This window comes from Ochotona princeps, unplaced genomic scaffold (genome assembly GCF_030435755.1).
Source record: "Ochotona princeps isolate mOchPri1 unplaced genomic scaffold, mOchPri1.hap1 HAP1_SCAFFOLD_150, whole genome shotgun sequence".
Taxonomy (NCBI): domain Eukaryota; kingdom Metazoa; phylum Chordata; class Mammalia; order Lagomorpha; family Ochotonidae; genus Ochotona; species Ochotona princeps.
Window position 1 is genome coordinate 64,733 of NW_026698629.1, and position 21,914 is coordinate 86,646.

The 21,914-nt window shown below is 43.8% G+C and overlaps 1 protein-coding gene and 1 pseudogene across 1 annotated transcript; both read right to left on the reverse strand.

Moving 5' to 3' along the window:
- Positions 1-5,488: 5,488 nt before the first annotated feature.
- Positions 5,489-5,875, reverse strand: LOC131479110 (small nuclear ribonucleoprotein Sm D2-like; annotated as a pseudogene).
- An 80-nt stretch (positions 5,876-5,955) lies between these two features.
- On the reverse strand, positions 5,956-7,420 carry LOC131479109 (Na(+)/H(+) exchange regulatory cofactor NHE-RF3-like). The gene has a single exon (XM_058659697.1). It carries the CDS (start codon positions 7,406-7,408, stop codon positions 6,329-6,331), a length of 1,080 nt encoding a protein of 359 aa, XP_058515680.1. The 5' UTR covers positions 7,409-7,420; the 3' UTR covers positions 5,956-6,328.
- Positions 7,421-21,914: the final 14,494 nt, after the last annotated feature.

Here is a 21,914-nt window from a genome sequence, read left to right on the forward strand (position 1 = left end):
ATGAACCGCATGCACATCCACAAGCATGTGGTGCCAGAGCAGTCATTGTTTATAGTAGCTATTTTGCTTGTGTGCTCAAGTTCTTTCTGGATGTGGAGTTTATCGTATTAAGCGAGATTTTACAACATTGCTTTTTGTGGGGTATTCAACATGCTTAATTTAAATACAGTGCGCTCTGTGGACATTAGACAAGAATTGACAAAAATGGGTTTCTAGAAGAGCTGCTTCACTGTGTTAACACCGTGTGTAGAGAGCAGAGGTTTGGGGCTAGTTTCCTGAACTCTGTCCAGGTTTACTTCTTTTTTGAGCTTCAGTGTCCTCCTTTGGTAATATTTTAATAGAGCAGTACACACCTCTGTGATTCAGTGTGAATCTGCCAACTCATACAGAATCAATATTGGTACTTCCTGTGTTTGTGATTTAATTACGTCAGACTCACAATGGACTTTGATAGGTGATCGATCAATTCATTAGTGAATGCATTGTTTCACATATATCTGATCTTTAGACTTATATCAAACATGTGCATACATATGTGAAGTGGGTTGTTGTTGGAGTGAAACCATCCTTGAACTAAGCGCCAAGTTCCCACTGCCCAGCCCACATGCTGATTTTTATACCGTTTGTGTGTGGTCACTTCATCATTATGAGTGAGAGGCTCCCAAGATTCCTATATTAAAACATTTAAAACAGTGTGGATCCTCCTAAGTTTGTCACACCCTAGATCATCACATCACTGTGACCAGTGAGTATTGCATTGTGAAGAGACCAAGGCTCCTGGTGGGCTCTGAGGCAGCCTCTGTGTTCTTCATGCTCACTCATGTCCATATGAAGGAGTATGTTTGCAGGCAGATCCTGCACACTCTCCCTGGTTTGAAATAAGTTCTAACGCAGAGATTTAAGCACAGACAGTAGGAGGGTCAAAGACATCAAGTGGATTTTGCTATGCCTGTACTCACACATATGTATGTCCATGTTATCATGGGGAGAAAAGTAAGAGTACCCTGGCAAACTTGGCCACTTTCATCACACTGGTGTAATCTACCCAACGGAGCTTTTTACACTGACTCTTCTCATTTCCCCTCCAATTTTCTTGCTTAGATTCTTGTAAATGGGTATTTGAGACTCTGTGGCTGTCAAGGTTAAGTGGCAAATTTTGCCTTTACTTTCAAATATTTGGTCCCTAAGATTCCTGTTTTGAGCTCCAAGCACTCTCCACTGAACTGGTTTGGCCTCAGTTAGCAAAAACCAAAGCATCATATCACACCATGGAATGAACTTAAAGAATTTTGTCTGAGGCAAAGATACATTCAAACTCTAGATATGTATCAAATATCAGGGCCATGGAATTCCTAAATTTTCTGTCTTTGTGAGAGTTTGTGTACATGGCACCATAGATCTAATTGGTATAAGTGTGTGTTTAAGCAACAGCAAGTACTCTCTCTGCAGTGTCAAGTTGAAGCCACGCTCTGGAAAGCAGTGGAGCAGTTCTATTCTGAACATGAGAATGAATGCAAGTTGACTGGGGAGCATTCTACGCATTGTGCACATGTTGCTGTATCACAGCAGTGACTGTCCACAGAGTGGATCAGAAGGACAAGGCTGCTCACTCCTCACAGGACACATCCACATTGGCTTGGGAGAGCAAGGCCACTCATTTCTCACAGGACACATCCTGACACAATGATAGAGTGTGCCCAGAGAAGCTGCCACGTTCATAAGCAGTGAGCAGAACTACACCATCTCTCTCTGAGGACATGCAATCCACAGATGATGATTGTGACAAGTATGGTGAAGGAGGCACTTGTACCTTATCCCAAATGAATAACCCAGACATATAAGACACAGATAGGACTTGCATGGACAATGGAGTTCGCCTGTGTCTCAAGTTACAGTACTGTGGGATTAATCTGGATTAAAATAGTTTGTTGTATCCTTGCCAACAGTAAAATACAAATCATGGCTTGAATACCTCAAGAAGTTTTTTTGCACATTGTCTCCAAGGCCTAATAGCCAGTCCTCCACTGACTTTCAAATGAGAATCATTCTTTCTAGCCCACCTTGGATAGATTGACATCTTAGTACAAGCTCACACAAAGGAACTGACCCAATTTAATCAAATGCCACAGGAAGGGAGAGACACATCCATCTTATTTCATCAGCATCTCAAGGATCTGTTCAAACAAGACATCCTCAGGAGCTGCCAGAGCCAGTGCCTCTGGTATTGACTTTCTCGAGGACATAATCTGGCAGAGCACCACACCGACAAGCTCAGCCAAGGTACCATTAGTGACCTGCGAAGACAGAGGCTGTGGAACTCCACCCACTAATTTATTCCCTGAGTGTGGATGGCATTTGAACTGGGACAGTCTCCAGTGTCCTCACAGGGAAGCTGTGGTAGGAGGAGCTTCCTCTCAGGGTCAAAGCCTACCATGATGTCTGCCAGATCTTCAGAGAAGACATTCAATCATTTTCCCTTCCTGAATTTCTGTTCTGTCATCTCCACAAATTGTCATGCATATAGACTATAGAAATAAACTAGGAAGTGTTTTATAATGAATGGAGTAGGAATAGGTGGGGTAGAATTTGAGGTGAAATCTTGATGCCACAGAACTCTTAACCTTGATATGTGGACAGAATTCTCCAAGACTGTGGTGTGTGCAGAGTGGAATATGGAGCTGAATGAAGACATCGTGGGCCAGGGCAATTCTTCCACTCAGGAACAGCTGTAAACTTACCATGACAGCCATGTTGGAACATAGAGCTTTAGGGTGAGTAGGAAGTTACAACTTTAACCGAGAGGGTGGCTAGAGAAATATTGCTGCCCCTGGCACTCTTTTCACACATTTGAAAGTCTTTGCCTAACTTTACTTATGGAGTGCTATGATGAGCTATCAGATCAGGCAATTGTACTGAAGGATCAGATAATCAAGGAGTATGTTTCTTTAAAGATAAGAGTTTGTCCCTGTCCTGTAGCAATGGACTTGGTGCACGGAGCCAATAATAACACACGTCGACTCTGACTGATGGTCGAAGCCGTAGTTTATTAGTAGCATCAGACTTTATACACTGAGGGTCATACAGGATTAGGGTAGAGATACTTAGTTCATCAACAAAACCATCAACTGTTTCTATGCCTTTGTTTGGAAGTCCTTTTGTCTTGTATATTACTTTCCAATCAACTGTTCTTATACAAATGATATGTCATCAGGAATACAAAAGGTAGTGATTCAGTTGTTCTCATGCAAAGGATATCCAGTCACACCCATTCAGTTGTTTATCATACAAATATTGTCCAATCAACTGTAATCCTGTGCTCACTGACCTTCTAGGGTCACAATGTCCTCCTACAGAGTTGAGCCATCTCTGGTCATTGATCACATCATTGTGTTCCTCTAGGTTGAAGTGGAACTGTACAGTGTGTAAGTGACCCTTTCTGAATTTCTTTGTAGATTTTCATGGCTTTTGTAAAGACCAAAATCTAAGATCCCTGAAATTTCTGGCCCTCATGTAACAAACAGGGAACAGAAGGCATCATGAATAGGTGAAATATGAGTGATTCTGGGAAAATCCTCCTAAGTATTCAGAGGTAGCCACATTCTTTGGGACCATGCAGAAACTGCTAGTCAAATTGTCTTTACTCCCTCCACCAGGTTACATCCTCTGTGCTCTCTGGAGTTGGTGCCTTCTCTTTTGCCCTGAGTGACCTAACCAAAGCTAGACATATCTTGCACTATCACTGCCACTGTCTTCTGTGAAGGTAAAGAACTGAGGTGTATGGTTTTCTTCTGTATGGTTCACCTTAGCTTGTTGGCAAGTGTTCACTGCTGGGAAAGTCAACAGGCAAAGTTACTGCCACCTCCTCTGGTATGGAGAGAGATATGGCAGCCAATGTGCCTCTGGGATTTGTACCAATACAGGGCCCTGTGGTCAGTTAGCCCATGCCTGTCAGTCCAATGGCCAGAAAGATGCAAAAGACAGAATTCAACCATTCTGAGCCAGAGTGACACTTGGGAGGGCTTTGTGGATGTTCACAGAAATCTCTCTGCGTCATCATCACTGATCATACTCCTGTTGCACTCTGGAAATTTCTGGTATCCAACCTAGCAAATTCTGATTTTTCCCTTTTTTAAAAAAGATTTATTTATTTTTTATTGGAAAGTCAGATATACAGAGAGGAGGAGAGACAGAGAGGAAGATCCTCCATCCAATGATTCACTCCCCAAGTGACCTCAACAGCTGGTGCTGTGCCGATCCAAAGCCGGGAACCAGGAACTTCTTCCAGGTCTCCCAAGTGGGTGCAGGACCCTAAGGCTTTGGGCCATTCTCAACTGCTTTCCCAGGCTACAGGCAGGGAGCTGGATGGGAAGTGGAGCTGCTGGGATTAGAATCGGCGCCCATGTGGGTTCCCGGCGCATTAAAGGCAAGGACTTCAGCTGTTAGGCCACACTGCCTGGTCCTGATTTTGCCTTTTGCTCTTCCCTATTTCTGTAGTGTCAGCAATGAGCAACATGAGAGAAAAGTGAATGAAGTCCTATTAGATTCATCAGGTAAAACGTTTTTCCCACTTTAAGATTACCTGATCTGGCTGAATTGAAAAATTCTCTATGTACCATATTCTGCCTGATGATCCTGAATTTGGATGTCCATTTTGTGGATGGAATGGATATCCCTCATTGTGCATGGTCCTGTCCTCTGCCCAGGATCTCAGAAGTATGTGTGATGTGGGAGACATGGATGTGACCCACCTTTACCCACCAGTTTGGTTAATTTTAGACATTTCCTCATTAGCCCACAATCTGAGCCATCACGGACTCTTGGGGTGGGTCTCACAAGACTGATGACTGAGGATTCACACACTTTGCTGGAGGAAATACGGTGGGGAAATCTACTGAAAATGTGTACTAGGGAAGCCACACATATATCACAAACATTTTTGTAGCAAAGCAATCCTATTTTTCAACTCTATCTTCTCACAAATTATGAACATTTTGTAAGGTAAAGAACACTTGTGACAAAAAGAATAGCTTTTGGATAAACTTCTGGAACCTGGGACACACATTAAGGAGGTGAGAAAGGTGTCAACCCACCCCAGGGCAGGACTGGCATCAAGGAGTTGGCAGTGATGCTGGGTAAGAATGTGGGCAAGAAGAAGGATACAGAGGCTGAATGAGAAGGAGACAATGCACAGTGCCATGAAGAAAGATTTACCAGCAGAGAACAAACATGGTTAGAACAGAATTTGGGGATGTTAACACTGCTGACACTATTGATGCAGTGTACACATGATAGGATCAGAGAATGAGATTGTGTGAACCCAGATGTTGATGCTGACAGTCGATAGAACTAGAACTAAAACACCAAGGCATTTGGTTCTTTTTGGTTTTTTGGTTTTTTTTTTTTTTTTTTTTTTTAACCACAGGGCTTTATTCACCTGGCAGTGCGGGGGCAGGCAGGGATGCGCATGTGCGCTCTGCAGTCAGGGGTTCTACTTGCCGGTGATGAGCGGGATCACTGAGTTCCCGAGCAGGAACATCTTGGAGATGTAGCAGTCCTTGTTGACTGGCTTAGACTTCTTCTTGCCATTGCCGCTGTTTGGGACCTCGGTCCACATCTCCTTGACATTCTCCAGCACCATGCTGCAGTGTCTGTCGAAGACCTTCAAGTGGCCCGGCAGCTTCTTGTTGTTGCGGCAGTTGATGAGCACCTATGTGTTGTTCTTGACCGACTGCGTGAACACCGAGAGGGGCCCTGTATTGAACCCCTCCTCCTCCCATTTCTGCAGCTCCTCCAGCGTCATCTCACTCTTGAGCTTGTTGAGGAGACTCATGGTGCCGGCCGCTCCGTCCCGCTCCTTCCTCTGCCTTGCCACGGCTTCGGGGAACCCACACCAAGGCATTTGGGTTTTTTTTTTTTTTTTTGCGTCTTTAATGGTATTTATTGTAGTAAACAACATTGTTACAAAAGCATAATTTAACAGGCTTATCTACTTAGATACTTTAAATCACATACACAGATTTGCAAATCATTTTTGGTGCTCAGGGAACTTGTCAGGGTAGGAGATACCATACAAAGGAAAGAGGTCAAGTTGAAGCTTGGAAGAGATCACATGAGAAAAATCTGGCTCCTGCCATAGTTCTTCCTAAGTCACCCATAAAGAAGCCATCTGCAGTAGTGGCCCTCAGAAGGATGACAGCAGAAGACATGATGAATGGTTTCCAAAGGAGTTCTTCTCTAACAGACAGTAAACAAATGGCAGCTCATTCCTTCAAGAATTTGTATTAAATATCCAGAAACAGCTTTCAGCCAAAGCCATAATTCATTCTCATTACAGCTCCGTATCTTCAGAACTGGCAGAAGAATTCGAGGCTGTACTATGTGCTCGTTCTCTTGCCATGTGCGAATCGTTCTCTGATCCCACAGGTGTTTCTTTGGCATCTGGGGGGATAGCTGGTGGAAGAGCCATGGAGGACACAATGGGGATTTTCTTAGCTTGGAAATACTCACAGGCTTTCTTTCCGCAGACTAAGAGTGTGACGTTTTCCCCACTGCTCTGGATTCTGTCCACCACCTTCTCATAGGGTTCGTCGAGCACATTTACACCATCCACTTCAATGATGACATCCTCATCCTCCAGCCCAGCCAGGTCAGCAGGGCTGCCCTTCTGTACCTCTTTGACGAATGAGCTCGGCTGACCTTGAATCGCATTTAAGTGAAAGCCATAGCCGTTTGCACCTTTCTCCAGCCTGCAGAGTTTAGGCTTATGATCCTCTGCTTCCTCTGTAGGATCTGCATTTGGGACCTCCAGAGGAACAGGAGTGGGACCTGCAGCCTCCTTGACAGAACCATTAGGCAGTTCTTGACTTTGGTAGTAGAAAAATGGGGAAAAATGAGCCAGCTTATAGAGACTGTCCATCTCTTTGTCAACCACCAGCAGGGAAGTCTGGTCTCCACCTTTTTTAATCATTTCCACCACACTGTCATGACCGAGGGATTCCACAGACATGCCATTGACCGTAATTACCAGATCGTTGTTCTTCAGGCCAGCTGCCTCTGCTGGACTTCCAGAGTCTATGTCCTTGATGATCTGACCTTGCTGTTCTGAACTTGCCCTTAGATAGAAACCATAGCCATTGCTTCCCTTCTTCATCTCCACGAGGCGGGGCTGCTGGGGCAGCAGCTTCAAACTGGCCGACTCTCTCCTGAACTGTATCTTCTGCTCACTGTGGCGTTTATCCGTGTCTTTGTCCACTAGAAGGAACATGATCCGGTTGCCTGACTTCTTCACCTTTTCAACCACCTCCTCATGGCTGGCATCTTCTACATTCTCTCCATTCACTTCAATCAAGTGATCTCCAGCCAGGACACCAGCCTTCATAGCCACACCCTGAGGAATTATATCTGTCATGTACACTCCCTTTTTGCCACACCAAGGCATTTGTAACAAATTGTAAACGATCAAGTTGAGAAAAGGGATGCCTACAATGGTAGTGAGATAAGCCCCCAGCAGCATGGAGCTGGCCATGCCAAGAACTCACCCCCGTGCCTGGCTGAACCTACTATTTGAAGAAATACCTTCACTGCCATGTGTCAATAAATATAGCTAGTCTTGAAGGGGACTACCTGAAGTCCAGTGGAGGTGTGTGAATGCAAGGATTCTGCAATTGTACTTCTGGCTACTAAGTCTAGCAAGGGACCTCATTGCTTACTCCTACGAGCATCCACTATATCCCAGTGAAAAGTGCATGTGTGGAAAGTTGATAAATTAAATATAACAGAAATATCCCAACATTCTATAGCTTGAGAAGTTAACTTGATAAGTGGACCACACTTGCACAGCTCCCTCTTTCATGGTATTCCAAAATGCGGGCATTTGGGAGAAAATCACTCTTTCTCCTTCTGGTCAGGTACCTGCAAATTCTGAGCAACATGGAGGACTGAGTTTAATAAAACAGATGATACAAATTCTTGGGTCTATTTTGATTTTGTTGCATGTTCTTCTGGGTCTTATAAAATAATTGTTTACACTTTTCTGTGGGTGTTTCACCTGTGATTTGTGCTACCTAGTAGCTTTGTAGCAACTTCATAGTTCAGGTATTAAATTAAGAACTTTGATTGACTTTGAGTGGAGTATTTATTTTGGGTGGAACATAGGAATAGTTTAATTTTTACATGAATTTCCAGGTTTCTCAGAACAATGTTTTTTTGAAGGAAAAAATTTCACAGTGGTAAACACACAGTAATGATAAGGAGATAATAAAAAAATGTTGATCATCCTAATAAGAGTAGTGCCTATTTAGTATGTATTTTGAAATATCTCACTAAAATTCCATTAGAACACAAAACAAGGATTGTAAAAATAAAAAGATGCCTGACAGGAAAAAAATGCTCAGAATGAATATGTATAAAATCAGCACAAATGTGAGTGTCCCCATAGACTTCATCATACCTTTGCACATTCTTGTCCAGGACTCATTTCCTTCTCTGTTGTCCCTCTGGTTTGGGACAAATGTCACTTCAGAAAGGACTTGCACACCAACGGGTCTTGAGTGCTATGGTTTTCTTTTCAGAACTGTATTAGGATGTTCCCTTTCTGTTGAAGAGTCCTCCAAGCCTGAAGGGTGATGCTCATGAATGCTCACACACTAGCAGCCAGAAGTGTCAAAGCTAGTTGGCTGTAATGATCTGTGTTTTAAGGCCAGTATCATGGTGCAGCAAATTAAGCAGCTAGCTGTAATATGGGCTACTACTGCTGATCTAGCTACCTACTAATGCACCTAGAAAAGCAGCAGCTTTTTTGAAAGGTGGAATATTAGATAGCAAGGCAAAGACATGCGTACACAGAAAGAGATCTCCCATCTGTCAGCTCAATGCCCAAAATGGCCACAACAGGCTGGGCTATGCCAGAGTCCAGCTCTAACTGAGTTCAGAGTTTGAGAAGGGTGCATGAAATAGGCATAGAGAGAACAGAAATGGACCACTACAATTCCAAGATCATCGTGGACAATGTGAGAAAGCTGTCTGCTTTGTTTATACAGAAGCAGTACAAGGTTTTCCTTTAGGTGCAATTTGACATAGCCTCAAGAGAGGCACAACTTACAGCAGCTTGAGAGATAAATGAGGGAAGATTACACATTCCTTGCTTATTTTGGCTTGCCAGCCCCCACCTGCTCTCTTCAAGTTTGGGCTCTATCCTTGGATCTGCCCATGACAACCAGACCCCTATCTTAAATTATCTATGGGTTAATAAATTTGGGGGCTTAGTTTATGGGGATTGGGGTCATTGGCATCAGTTGGCCATTGGGTCTGCAAGCTTACATAGTTTGTTAACACAACAAGTAAAGCAGGAGTTGTAATGGCGAAAAGAATTGCAGTTAGCAATGGACCATGTTTACTCTATTTTGGCTTCAACTCTAAAATGGACAAGTGGGTACTTCCAAAAATAATTCTGTTATTTGTTTCACCTTAAGACAGGGCATTATCCATGCTGACGCTGCAGCCAATAATTACTCAGTAGACAACACATCTTAATCAGTAATACATTCATACTACAATTCTTATTCTACATCTTATCCATCACTTAATGGGAGAAATACATCAAAAGACAAAAAAAGTTTCAAACATTAAATCCCCCTATAATTGCAGGCCCCAGAACCTCATAAACAATCAAACAATTATCAAAAGTATATCTTTATGATGTTAGTAAAATGGCCCTATATTTCCTCTAGTTAAAAAATTATGAAAGCAGCTAAAACAGCCATATTTTCTTGTTCTAAAGAATTGCAAGGACAGGCTGATCTTCAAGCTCACAGTAACTATATTTTTTGCCATAGCAGGATAGCCTTTAGGGTCACAGTAGCTATATTTTTTGTCATAGCAGTTTCAGCCCATTCTCCCATCACTTCCATTAGTTTGTAAAATTCTTATCAAGCCATTTTCCAGAAGGCGTGCTATATGTCTGGGACAGATTTCAGAGCAATGGGTAGGTACACAATAAAGTGTCCAGAAATGGCACGGGTTTAATTGTACTCCTGTGTGCAGTTAAAGGCACACTCACCAAGACATTATCAATAACATTAACTCTCAAGCTCATGTTGGTTGCAAAAGCCGTCTCACAGGGGCAAACTATGCCTCAATAGATTACAAAATTCTTAGTGGAATGTGTCCATGCAAAAGGGGGTGAAACTGTGTCAAGGTGGTCAGAGAAATCTGCTGGGCTGTGCCACCCCCGGGCCCTGCCAAGCAGGGGAGCTGTTCTCTTCACACCTTCGTGTTATTCACACCTACTGCATGGACTCCAGCAGGGGTAGGTCAGGCCAAAGCCAAGAACCTGGAACTACATCCAGGTCTCCCACATGGGAGGCAGTGGCCCAGGCATTACTTGGGTCATCTCCTACTGCCTTCCCAGGTGCATTAGCAGGGAGGTGACGCTCAAGTAGATGAAGGGGACTCAAGCCCCCTAAGATGGGTGCTGGAGTCACAAGTGGTGGCTTAGTCCACTGTCCCTTAATGCTGCTCCTTCCCACAAATAATATATAATTTTAACTGTATTTTTCCCTTTTTATTATAATATTATTGGAATACATGAAATAATGTATTATATATGGATTTTAAGGCTTGCTTCTTTAATTTAGCTTACCCATCTCACTAGATTATTTCTTTTTTTGGCTTAATAACATTCTCTTATTATGAATCTACTCATTTATCCTTTCATCCGCTGAACTAAGTGTTATATTTACATGTTTTAGTGATTATGAAATAGGCCATTATAAAAATTCACACACAACTTTTGATATGCACATGTATCTTCACTTCTGTGGCTATAGATCTTGGAATGAAAACGCCTTGAGAATGAGACTGCTGGCAATTATGTATCTGATGTGCAGAAATTAGAAAATTTGTTCTCAAATTACGGTTAACATTTACATTCTAAGAATCAGTGCATTAAGCTCTCCTTGCATCTTTCCCAGTCCTTGATATAATTTTAGTATTTTTGTTTTTAGTTTAGTTTTGTTTCCAAACATTATTTTAACAGACTTCATGGGGTGGTTTCATTTTGTAATTTTAATAACAAGTACCTGATGACTAATTCTGTGAGCATATTTGCAGAAATTGATTTGCCATCTAATTTTCTTCTTTTCTGAATTATTAAATACTTTCTATTTCTTAAATTGAGTAGTTTTCTTTCTGGTTAACTATAATTTGTTGGACCCAGAGCAATTGCTCAGGGGTTAAATCCTCACATTGCAAGCCAATTCATGTCCCAGCTGCTTTATTTCCCTTTCAGCTTCTGTTTGCGGCCTGGGAAAGCAGGGGAGGATGGCTCAAAACCTTGGGACCCTGCACCCATGTGAGAGACCTAGAAGAAGCTTCTGGTTCCTGGTTTCAGATCAGCTAAGTTTTGGTGGTTGCAGCCGCCACTTGGGGAGTGAACCAGCAGATGGAAGATCTTTCTATCTCTTCTTCTCTGTGTAAATCTTTAATTAAAAAAAAAAAAAAAAACCTAAAATATTGCTGAACAAGCATTCACAGAATTTCCAAATTCTGATCATCTAAAATACACTCTTCTTTAAATAAATGTAGCTGAATCAAATTATTTCCTTGGCCCCAATATTCTCATCACCTGTCAATCTCTTTGCTTATCTTTCTTAAAATTAAGCATTGAGTCAGCTGTAACAGAGAGCCAAAAAGTGGCAGCAAAGGTTCCTGAAATACATACTACCAACTGAGCAACGAGAAAATAGTATCAGACAGTGAACACCTTCATTTCTTCCAACAAGTACATAAGATGTAGGAAACTGAGATTTCCAGAGTAAAAACGTCTCTAGCTGAAAAGGCTAGTGTGGAGGATAAACAGGCTCTCCTCAAAACAAGTGAATCAGGGCCCAGTGCCATTGCCTAGTGGCTGAAGTCCTAGCCTTGAATGCGCTGGGATCCCACATGGGCTCAGGTTCTAATCCTGGCAGCCTCATTTCCCATCCAGCTCCCTGCTTGTAGTCTGGGAAAACAAAGACGGCCCAGAGCATTGGGACCCTCCACCCGTGTGGGAGACCTAGAAGAGGTTCCTGGCTCCTGGCTCTGGATTGGCACAGCACTGGCTGTTGCACTCACTTAAGGAGTGAATCATTGGACAGAAGATATTTCTCTGTCCCTCTTCCTCTCTGTATGTATCTGAATTTGCAATAAAAATAAATAAAATCTTTTACAAAATTAAAATAAAAACAAGTGAATCAGAAAATTAAACTGAAAAGTCATGTTGATGCAAACAGATAAACCACAGCAGGGACTCAGAAATGGAAGTGTGTGCCCTGTCTGTGAGTGAGTGACCACCGACAAGAAACTGATCAATGTTACAGGTCCTGCTCCTTCTGATTTGCAGGAAACATTGGTTGCCTACAATTTTGGGTGAAATTCAGAAATCCTTAAATATCAGTAGCTAATTGAAAATTTTAAAATGATGTTAAGATCAACACTGTGTCAAACAAAATACACCTGGTTATAAGATCTGGTCTAAGGACTGCCAGAGCACAACTTCAGGAAGATGCCAAATTATAAAGGTACTAATAAATTTGTGGCATAACAGATTGGATGATTTAGTTCTCTATAAAAGCACAGGGACAGGCATTTCCTTAGCAGGTTAGCTGCCTCCATTCCGCACGGAAGAGCCTGGCCCAGTCCTGCCACTGCAGGCATTTACTGGAGTGTGCCAGTGGGCAGAAGCATTCTCTCTCCCTCTCTCATGTATTCTTTTTTTTTTTTTTTTAAGATTTTATTATTATTGGAAAGCCGGATATACACAGAGGAGGAGAGACAGAGAGGAAGATCTTTCATCCGATGTTTCACTCCCCAAGTGAGCCGCAACGGGCCGGTACGCGCCAATCCGATGCCGGGACCAGGAACCTCTTCCGGGTCTCCCACGCGGGCGCAGGGTCCCAAAGCTTTGGGCCGTCCTCTCCTGCTTTCCCAGGCCACAAGCAGGGAGCTGGATGGGAAGTGGAGCTGCCGGGACTAGAACCGGCGCCCATATGGGATCCCGGCGCTTTCAAGGCAAGGGCTTTAGCCGCTAGGCCACGCCGCCAGGCCCTCTCTCATGTATTCTTTACACAGTGCATGTGTATTCCAATTTTAAGGTTGCCAGGCAACACAGAGCTAGAGAGTGATAAAGTCTCCAGCTTTTTGCTCCCCCAAACATGTAGAAAAGTGCCAACTAAACAATTTGGTCCCACAACATCATCTCTCACATCCACACACTTACACACAGCACAGGGGGAGGCAGGGGACACAGACACGGCTTACCTTTCTGTCTTCCTGCCACTGCTGATGCTCCAAGCTATGTTCTTAATCACATTAAAAAAAGAAAAAGCATCTTTACTCAAGCTGAGGGCTTCATCTGGCTTGGCTTTATCGTTTGAAATTTTACATTTTATGTTCTGATAATGAACATGAACATTCACTGTTTTCTAACACAAAAACAGAAATCCATTATTGCAATTTTTAGGGAGAAAAAGTTTAAGACCAGAATACAGCAAGATTGACTTCCTCGGTAACTGTGAGCTGACAGGGAACATGATTCTAAAGTAAACTGAAACTAATACAGTCACGCAATCAAAGAAGTACAACAGTATTTACAAGAATGTTTCCTGGGGTACAGATTCATTAACTCAACAGATATGAATTAAGATACATTAATATGGAGAATACTGTGAATTGGTTAACAGAAATATACTCCAGGCAATAAGAAAAATCATTGCAATATAATGTACCATTAATTATCACTACTGAAAACTAAGATATCATTACAATAAAATATTGTCACATTAAAAACATTTATATAGAAGTTGGAATAATGGCTCAATGGGCTAGTTCTCTGCCTACTAGCACTGGCATATCAATTGTGCACTGGTTCATGTCCTGGCTGCTCCATATTCCACCTATCTTCATGCTTATGGCCTGGGAAAACAGCAGATAATAGCCCAAAGCAATGGAAATCTGCACCCACATGGGAGACCTGGAGCAAGCTCCTGGCTCCTGACTTTGGGTCACATCAGCTTGGGCTGTTGTGGCCATCTGGAGAGTGAACCAGCAGATGGAAGATTTTCTCTGTCTCTCCTACTCTCTGTAAACCTGTATTTCCAATAAACCAAATTAATTTTTAAAAAGTATATAGTACTGGAAATTCTTTAAAAATGATTCTCATTCAATTCTCAACAGATACTCAATATGCCTGTTCCCTTAAGTCCCATCACTACTTAAGTAATAGGAACTGAAGATGGTTTATGACACTAACACTAATCATGGTGTCATCTATTAAATAGACCTTCCCTTGTCAGAGAAGTCCAGCCAAAAGGGGGATGCAGAGTGGAAAGAGCAGTCTGTGTGTAGGGAGAAAGACAGTATGTTGTGTGAGACCTGAGAAATCATGGACCTGCACAGGCACCTGATTCCAAATCCAGCAAAGCACTGGTGACAGCCCCATTACAGACAGCCACTGCACCCTGTGAGACATCCCCAACTCGAACTACTCAATTCATTTCTAGTAGATTCTGATGAAATCAACACCCTGAAAGAATCAGAAACTGCTCAGTGATGGTGAATGCTCAAGCCTGCAGAACCTGCCAGTAAACAGTGCCCAACATGGAGAGCCCTGAACTATTTACAGGAACTGGGCTGCTGTTTGACCGCAGGCAGAACAACTTGGGAAAGGCCAGCAGCTAGCCTCACTCTAAGCCGGAGTTCTGCGCAGGCCAGATGAGAATCATGTCCCACATCTCCACAAAATGAGGCAATGCCACAAATCCATTGTTGTCGGCATGAAGTGAGCTTTGCAGGTCAAAGTGTCCTGTAGAAAATAAAGGACAGCACACAAGTAAAAGATTGAGAAGTGGAAGCGCGTGGGCTCGACCAGAAGAGGGCGACACTCAGACCCAGAACTGCACCTTATTTCCCTCAAGCTGCGGTCTGAAAATCTGCTTCCTTGCTCATAAAACTGGGAGGAAGTACCTCTATAGAATTACTGTAATGGGGCCCGGCGGCGTGGCCTAGCTGCTAAAAGTCCTCACCTTTAAAGCCCCGGGATCTCATATGGGCGCTGGTTCTAATCCTGACAGCTCCACTTCCCATCCAGCTCCCTGCTTGTGGCCTGGGAAAGCAGTTGAGGACGGCCCAATGCATTGGGACACTGCACCCGCGTGGGAGACCAGGAAGAGGTTCCAGGTTCCCGGCTTTGGATCGCGCGCATCGGCCCGTTGCGGCTCACTTGGGGAGTGAAACATCGGATGGAAGATCTTCCTCTCTGTCTCTCCTCCTCTGTGTATATCTGGCTGTAATAAAATGAATAAATCTTCTTAAAAAAATTACTGTAATGACTTCTTTATTGTGATTGTATAAATTAAGGAGTCCTGGATTCAGTGCCTGCCTATTGGCTTTGGCATGTTTAGCCCCTGTATTTGGGGAGTTAAACACATACGGAAAATTTCTGTTTGCCTGCCTGCCTTCCTGTCTCTCTTTCAGATAAAAAAATATATTTTAAAAAATCATACACATTCCTGCTGACCATTTCCTGTCTGGTTCTAAGCTTTCCTTGTTGTTCTCTATCTATTTTAGTTTTGTTTGTTTGTTTGTTTGTTTTGAGGGGTTTCTGGAGCGCTCCTGATGGTTATTACGAGAGGGGGGTGGGGATGCACTTATACCTCACTGGGTTGGGACACAAAGATTAGTTACTCCTAACTGGGGTATGGAAGATTTCTCTGCACACCCCTCCTAAACATGCTCACCTAAACTATTGACAAGCTGTAGCTCCCACTGGTTGATGTAAGGGCCGAACCAGACTGGACTGCAACACCCATTGATTCCAGTGCAACTCGGGACCAAAAACAGAACCAACACAGCAACTGCAACCACTAGCTGATTGGGGTGATGGACTGTGCCAGGCCCTGTGCTTGCTAGAACATACAAGAAGCTAGTCTGGGAATACCTCAAAGTTTCTTTGGAGATCTCCCCAATCGAACTGCTGGACTCAGAACTCTAATCAAGAAAAGACAGAAGACAGAGCAGATCAATCATTCATCTCAGCTATATGTTGGCAGCAAAATATGGGGCAAACGGAGACTTTATAATGGACCATATCAATCAGTGGATGACCTCATTGAGCGAAATTGGCAGCGATTCATAACTGGAGAACTATTAACACCACTCGAGCACATATCTCAGAGCATGCCCCACATCCGGGACTCCGGGTGGGCAGGAAACCGGGTGGGGCTTCTCCCTCAATATCCCCCTTTACCTCAGATACATGATGGAAACAATATGGACATAATGGTATTACCCACCTCCCTATAGCCCCTGAACCTTTTTTTTTTTCTTTTTCTTTCTTTAACTGCAATTAACTATGTAAAGATTGTCAACAACAATGCAATAAAATAGATAAAAAAAAAAAAAAGAATTATAGAGTTAGATCACCCGAAAAACAGCCAGGGTCAGCGAAATCATGCTTCAATGCTATAAACTGCTAAAGACTAAAATTAAAATAGTCATGAGACAGCTGAATAGCAATCTAAACCATTTTAAGGTGTATAGAATACGGTTGAATGTAAACCAAAATTGAAATGTCTATGAAGAAGTCACAGGTTGTGGTTGAGAACCTGCATTTTCCTATTAACATATTGGTTAATCAATACCATGTCAATTAATGCCATAATGTTGTAAATGGTTGGAAATATTATGTTGGGACTTTTTTTTTAAAGATTTATTTTATTTTCATTACAAAGTCAGATATACTGAGAGGAGGAGAGACAGAGAGGAAGTAGAGCTGCCGGGACCAGAACCAGAGGCCACTTGGGATCAAGGTGAGGACCTTAGCCACTAGGCCACGCTGCCGAGCCCATGTTGGGACTTTTAATTGATTGGAATGATACTCTGCTGGCTCTACCTTCAGACCAGAGATGGTCTCACCAAGAAACCATTGAACTTACCAGGACAATAAAATGCTGAACTTTATGCTTGGTAAATACCTCCAATGAAAGAATGTCAAATGAATTTGAACTATGGAAATGCAACAAGGTGGAGCAATCCACCGTGGGGGGGAGGGTTTTGGGAGGGGTGGGGGGAATCCCAGTGCATAAAAAAAATGTATCACATAATGCAATGTAATTAGTTTTTTAAAAAAAGGAAATACAATAAAAATATATGTTTAAAAAAAATCATACACATACACACAAACACATACACATGCACACATGCACACACACACACAAAAGGAAATACACAGAAATAAAATGATCTGCTCATGATCATTGTAAGAATAACTACAATTAGAAATCAGATGTTTCATTAGCATCTCTTCATTTTATTACACGTCCTCAAGCACAAAACTAGAACCAGTGAGTGGCACAATCATGAACACAGAAGCTGCATGGCATTCATAGACAGCAGAAGAAAAACAGAAAAATGTGAATGCAAGAATCACAAGTGAGGATGGGTCACATCTGTGCTAGGAAAGGAGAAATACAGACAGCAGACACAGTTTTGAAAGCAGATCTGTGTCTAGGCAAAACCCTAGTCAGCTGGGGGTTGTCCAATGCACAGGTCACATGAGGGCCTGCCATGGCAACTTCAGGCAGGGCTGGAAATCTGATGAATCTATAGCAGGTTAATTTTGAGTTGAAAACTCTGTGTGGCTTGTGAATGACAAATATTCAAATGGCCCATTGCAGAAAAAGGTTCCTGATCCTTGCAAGCCAGGATACCCTCACACAGAGCCCTCAACATTAGAATCTTGCTATAAAGAATGATAGAAATTTCCTCTATTGCTAACTCACTCCCCAAATTCCTGCAAAAGTCAGGACTGGCCAAACTGAAATCAGGAGCCAGGAAACTATCCAGGTCTTACATGTGGTCGGCATGAATCCAAGGTGGTGGCTGCTGCTTCTGCTGCTGCTGCTGCTTCTTTTTCTTCTTCTTATTCAGATTGATTGATTGATTGATTGATTTTGGAAAGAGAAACAGAGAGGAGAGACAGAGAGGAAGATCGTCTGTCCATTGATTCACTCCCCAAGCAGTCATAATGACCAGAGATGCACTGATCCAAAGCCAGGAGCAATCTCTGCTTGGTCTCCCACATGCATGCAGGGTCCCAAGGCTTTGGGCCATCCTCAACTGTTTTCCCAGGCCACAAGTTGGGAACTGGATGGGAAGTGGGGCTGCCGGGATTAGAACTGGAATCCATACTAAATCCTGGCACATGCAAGGCGAGGACTTTAGCTGTTAGGCCACTGTGCTGGGTCTCCCAAGGTAACTTCTGGGCTGGATGTTAGAAAAATCTGGATGAGGACCTGGCACCTTGGTTCAGTGGCTAAATCTTCACCTTACAAGCACTGGGATCATATATGGGCACTGATTCCTGTACTGGTTGCTCCATTACTCATTCAGCTCCCTGCTTGTGGCCTGTGAAACCTATAGAGGATGGCCCAAAGCACTGAGACCCTACACACATATGAGGCAAGGCAGAAGTTTCTGTCTCTTGGCTTTGGATCAGATCAGCTCCAGCCATTGCAGATATTTGGGGAGTGAACCAACAGATGCAAGATTTTCTGTTTCTCCTTTTCTCTGTAAATCTGACCTGCTTTTTCCAATAAATACAAATAAATATTACAAAAAATCTGGATCAGAAAAGCAGCCAGTAATCAAACCTGGGAACTCGAACATGGGATATGGTATCCCAAACAGTGGCTTAATATTTGTGCTCCAAATACCCATTCTAATTAACTGTCAATCAGGGATAGGACCATCAACTTTTACTAGAAGTATTAACCAGTAATTGTTGTGGATGAGTGTTTGGCCTTGTGGTTAAGAACCCTGCATCCACCACTGGAGCCCCAGGCTTCCATCCCCAGCTCAGGCTCCTGACTGCAGCATCCAAGCACTGTAGATCCTGGGAGGTGTTGTGGGCTGAGGAGCTGATTCACATTGCTTTAGCTCAGCACTCAGGAATCAGGCCTAAGGCAGTAGCACCTGGCCTTTGCAGACTCATTGACGTCCTATTGTCCTGTTAATGGACTTGGGGGGAAGAGGAGATAATATGTAACAAAGAGGCTTAGGAGCAGACTGCTCCCAGCACTTCTACCATGGTCTCTGTGTTTTGGTGCTTTTCCCTTGGACATTCGCTGCGCCTACTATGCTGGCTCAGCGGAAGAATTCTAATCTGTCCAGGCATTTTTGCTATTGTGAGACTGGCTTTTTACACAATGTGAGCTTGGAGGTTAATGTCAATAATAATGTCTTACAAAAGGGCTTTCTATTGTTCCTACTGTCATGGCTGTCTCCATTGACCTTATGCTAATCAAGGGACCTGTATTTAGGGTTTCATCCTTTCCTTAATTTTTAGGTTCTCCTTTTCTTTGTGATACAAGATTAGGTTGTAGGATAAGAATTGTAGCAGGAATTTCTATTGTTTTTGGATAAAGCAGATGGCATGGTTGTCCTTAAAAACACCCACCTGACCATGATGTGGAAAGTCTGAGCCAGAGTTTGACTGGTTCTGTATAAATAAAGCAGACAGCTTTACTGTGTCGTCCACCATCATCATGGAAACCTAGTGGTCCGTCTCTTTCTTTCTGTGCCTCATCCACGCACTTTTCCCGAGTTCCAAAACCCAGGCTGGAGCTGGACTCCGGCAGGGAGGCAGCAGAGAGGCTTCAAGCTGACCTTGGCTGCATGCAGGGCTCAGAGGTATGGTCAGCCTACCTGACCAATGAGGTCATTTGGAGAGTGAACCAGCATCAGAACACTACATCTCTAAAAATAATTGATTTTTAAACAATACATTTTTTAAGAATATTGTAGGAGTAAAACAATTTACACAGAATATCTTCATATCCCTTGCATATACTATTTCTTTGTACATTTCATAAGCTAATTTCTCTTTAATGTATTGATTCCTAACCTGCTGAAACTTTGTGGCAGGATGAGTCTGGGAGGAGTTCGGGCCTTGGGGTTGGGGATGGCTTGCAGCTCCCTGCAGTGTGGCAGCTGGGGGGGGGGGTGATCCTACTGGGCCAAACCCAATGCTGGGGACTCAGGCCAAAGCCACTGCTGAAAGGCAGTGAATGAGTCCTTGGCTTTGGGCTCTTCCTGTTGTCCACCTGGCAGCAAGCACTGGAGTTTTTAGAATATGAAATTGCTGCCTAGGGACACCCATGAATAAGGTCAGTTTTGGTGTAGGTGAGAGATGAATTCTGGGTGATACCCAGTAATGGGGTCATGAAACTTAGGCAAGTGTGGGGACTGAGACCTGATGGTTTAGATGGGCATATTCATAAGGTCTAATTGGGCCAGATTGATTCACCAGCCAAATTAGGAATCCTGGGCTGTTAGCATAGAGCATCACTGACTGCCACACACCAAAGCTATGGATGCAAGCCTATCTGGTAGGGCTAGGTACCATTACTTGACTGGGTGGTGAAATGGTGGATTTGTCACACTTGGCAGGGTCAAGACACTAACCAGAACGTGAGAGAACTTGGTCTGGGGGTAAACTCAGTGGGGGAAATGTGGACCCAATCCTGTGGGTTGGGTCCCGCTGGTTAGCTCGCCAGCTGGTATGGTGATGGGCTAAGCTAGGACTGACCATGGCACCTGCCATCACTTACAAGTAAAGGAACCACTGGCAATCTGGACAGGTCAGGCAGCACCACCCGAAGGTGCATCCTACAATAGGATGTGGGGTGGGCCAAGCTGCAGCTGGAAGGGGTTAGACCGATCAAGGCCAAGCAAACTCCAACTCACAAAAAAGAATAGAAATCAGGATGGAGCACATGTCATTCCGACCAAGATTCTTACACCAACTGGTCTGCATCATGCAGGGATACTATGCCACAGCATCAAAGGCAGAGGCTGAGACAGGTGAGGGGCTAAGCCAACTGGGTCAGAGCAACCATGGCACATATGCAATCTAGGCTGGAAATAAACTCAGTTGGGGAGTTGTGAGAGTACACCCTTGCTGGGTTGGGATTCCCACAGGAGAGGGGGGCTGGAGTGGGGGCTGCATTCCAGTCTGGATATGGCTGGAATATCCCAGGCACAAGTGTGGACTGGGGCTGGGCACACCAAGCTGGGCTAGACACCAGCACCATCTGGTGCTCTGGAGAACCTGGGCAGATGTATGATGGACTAGGCTGGTCTCTGACTCTACTGAACCATGTGTGAGCAGTGTCTGGGTATGGACTAGCCTTGGCTGGGGTGAAACATCCAATAGTAAGAACTGGAATGGATTGAAGGCCAGTAATGAGGGCTGGCCCATGGAATCACCATTACATGCAAGACCTGGCATAGGGAGAGGTTCTGAAGGAGGAGCTTGGAAACTCCTCTGGCAGGACACAGCCCCTACAGGTGAATGCAATAACCATGATAAGGAGCAACCCAGACCAGGCCAGAGGAAGATACCCACCATCATACATATGGCATAGGTGGCAGGCAGACCAGGCTGAACCCATTCACATCAACCACCAGTGAATCCAAGTGCCAGCATAGAGTGTGGGTCGGGCCAGCTTCAGTCACAACACATACCAGTGCACATTAAGGAATGCCAAGAGGAGGTAAACCATACCTGATGTGGTTGCAATGCCCAAACAGCACACGTGAGAACCGGGGGGGAGGAGGCAAAGACGTCAGGGGAATGTGGGCTCCCCTTCTAGATAATCACTCCCATTGGAGAGCATGACTTGGGATGGTGGCAGACCAGACCAGGCAGGGCTACATCTGTGGCCCTCATGTGAGCTAAATTAGGGAAGGGCCAGGTTTGGCTGACTATTCCGACTGGTGTAAGCAAAAATTAGAGTGGGTGAGGGTTGGTTGGGTTTTGCCGCAGCATCAAATGGCAAAGGCTGGCACTGGGAACTTAATCTGTCAAGTCAAACTCC

Bases quoted from the DNA above. Each gene is read 5' to 3' on its own strand.
- LOC131479109 (XM_058659697.1), bottom strand. From the start codon at position 7,408: ATGACAGATATAATTCCTCAGGGTGTGGCTATGAAGGCTGGTGTCCTG.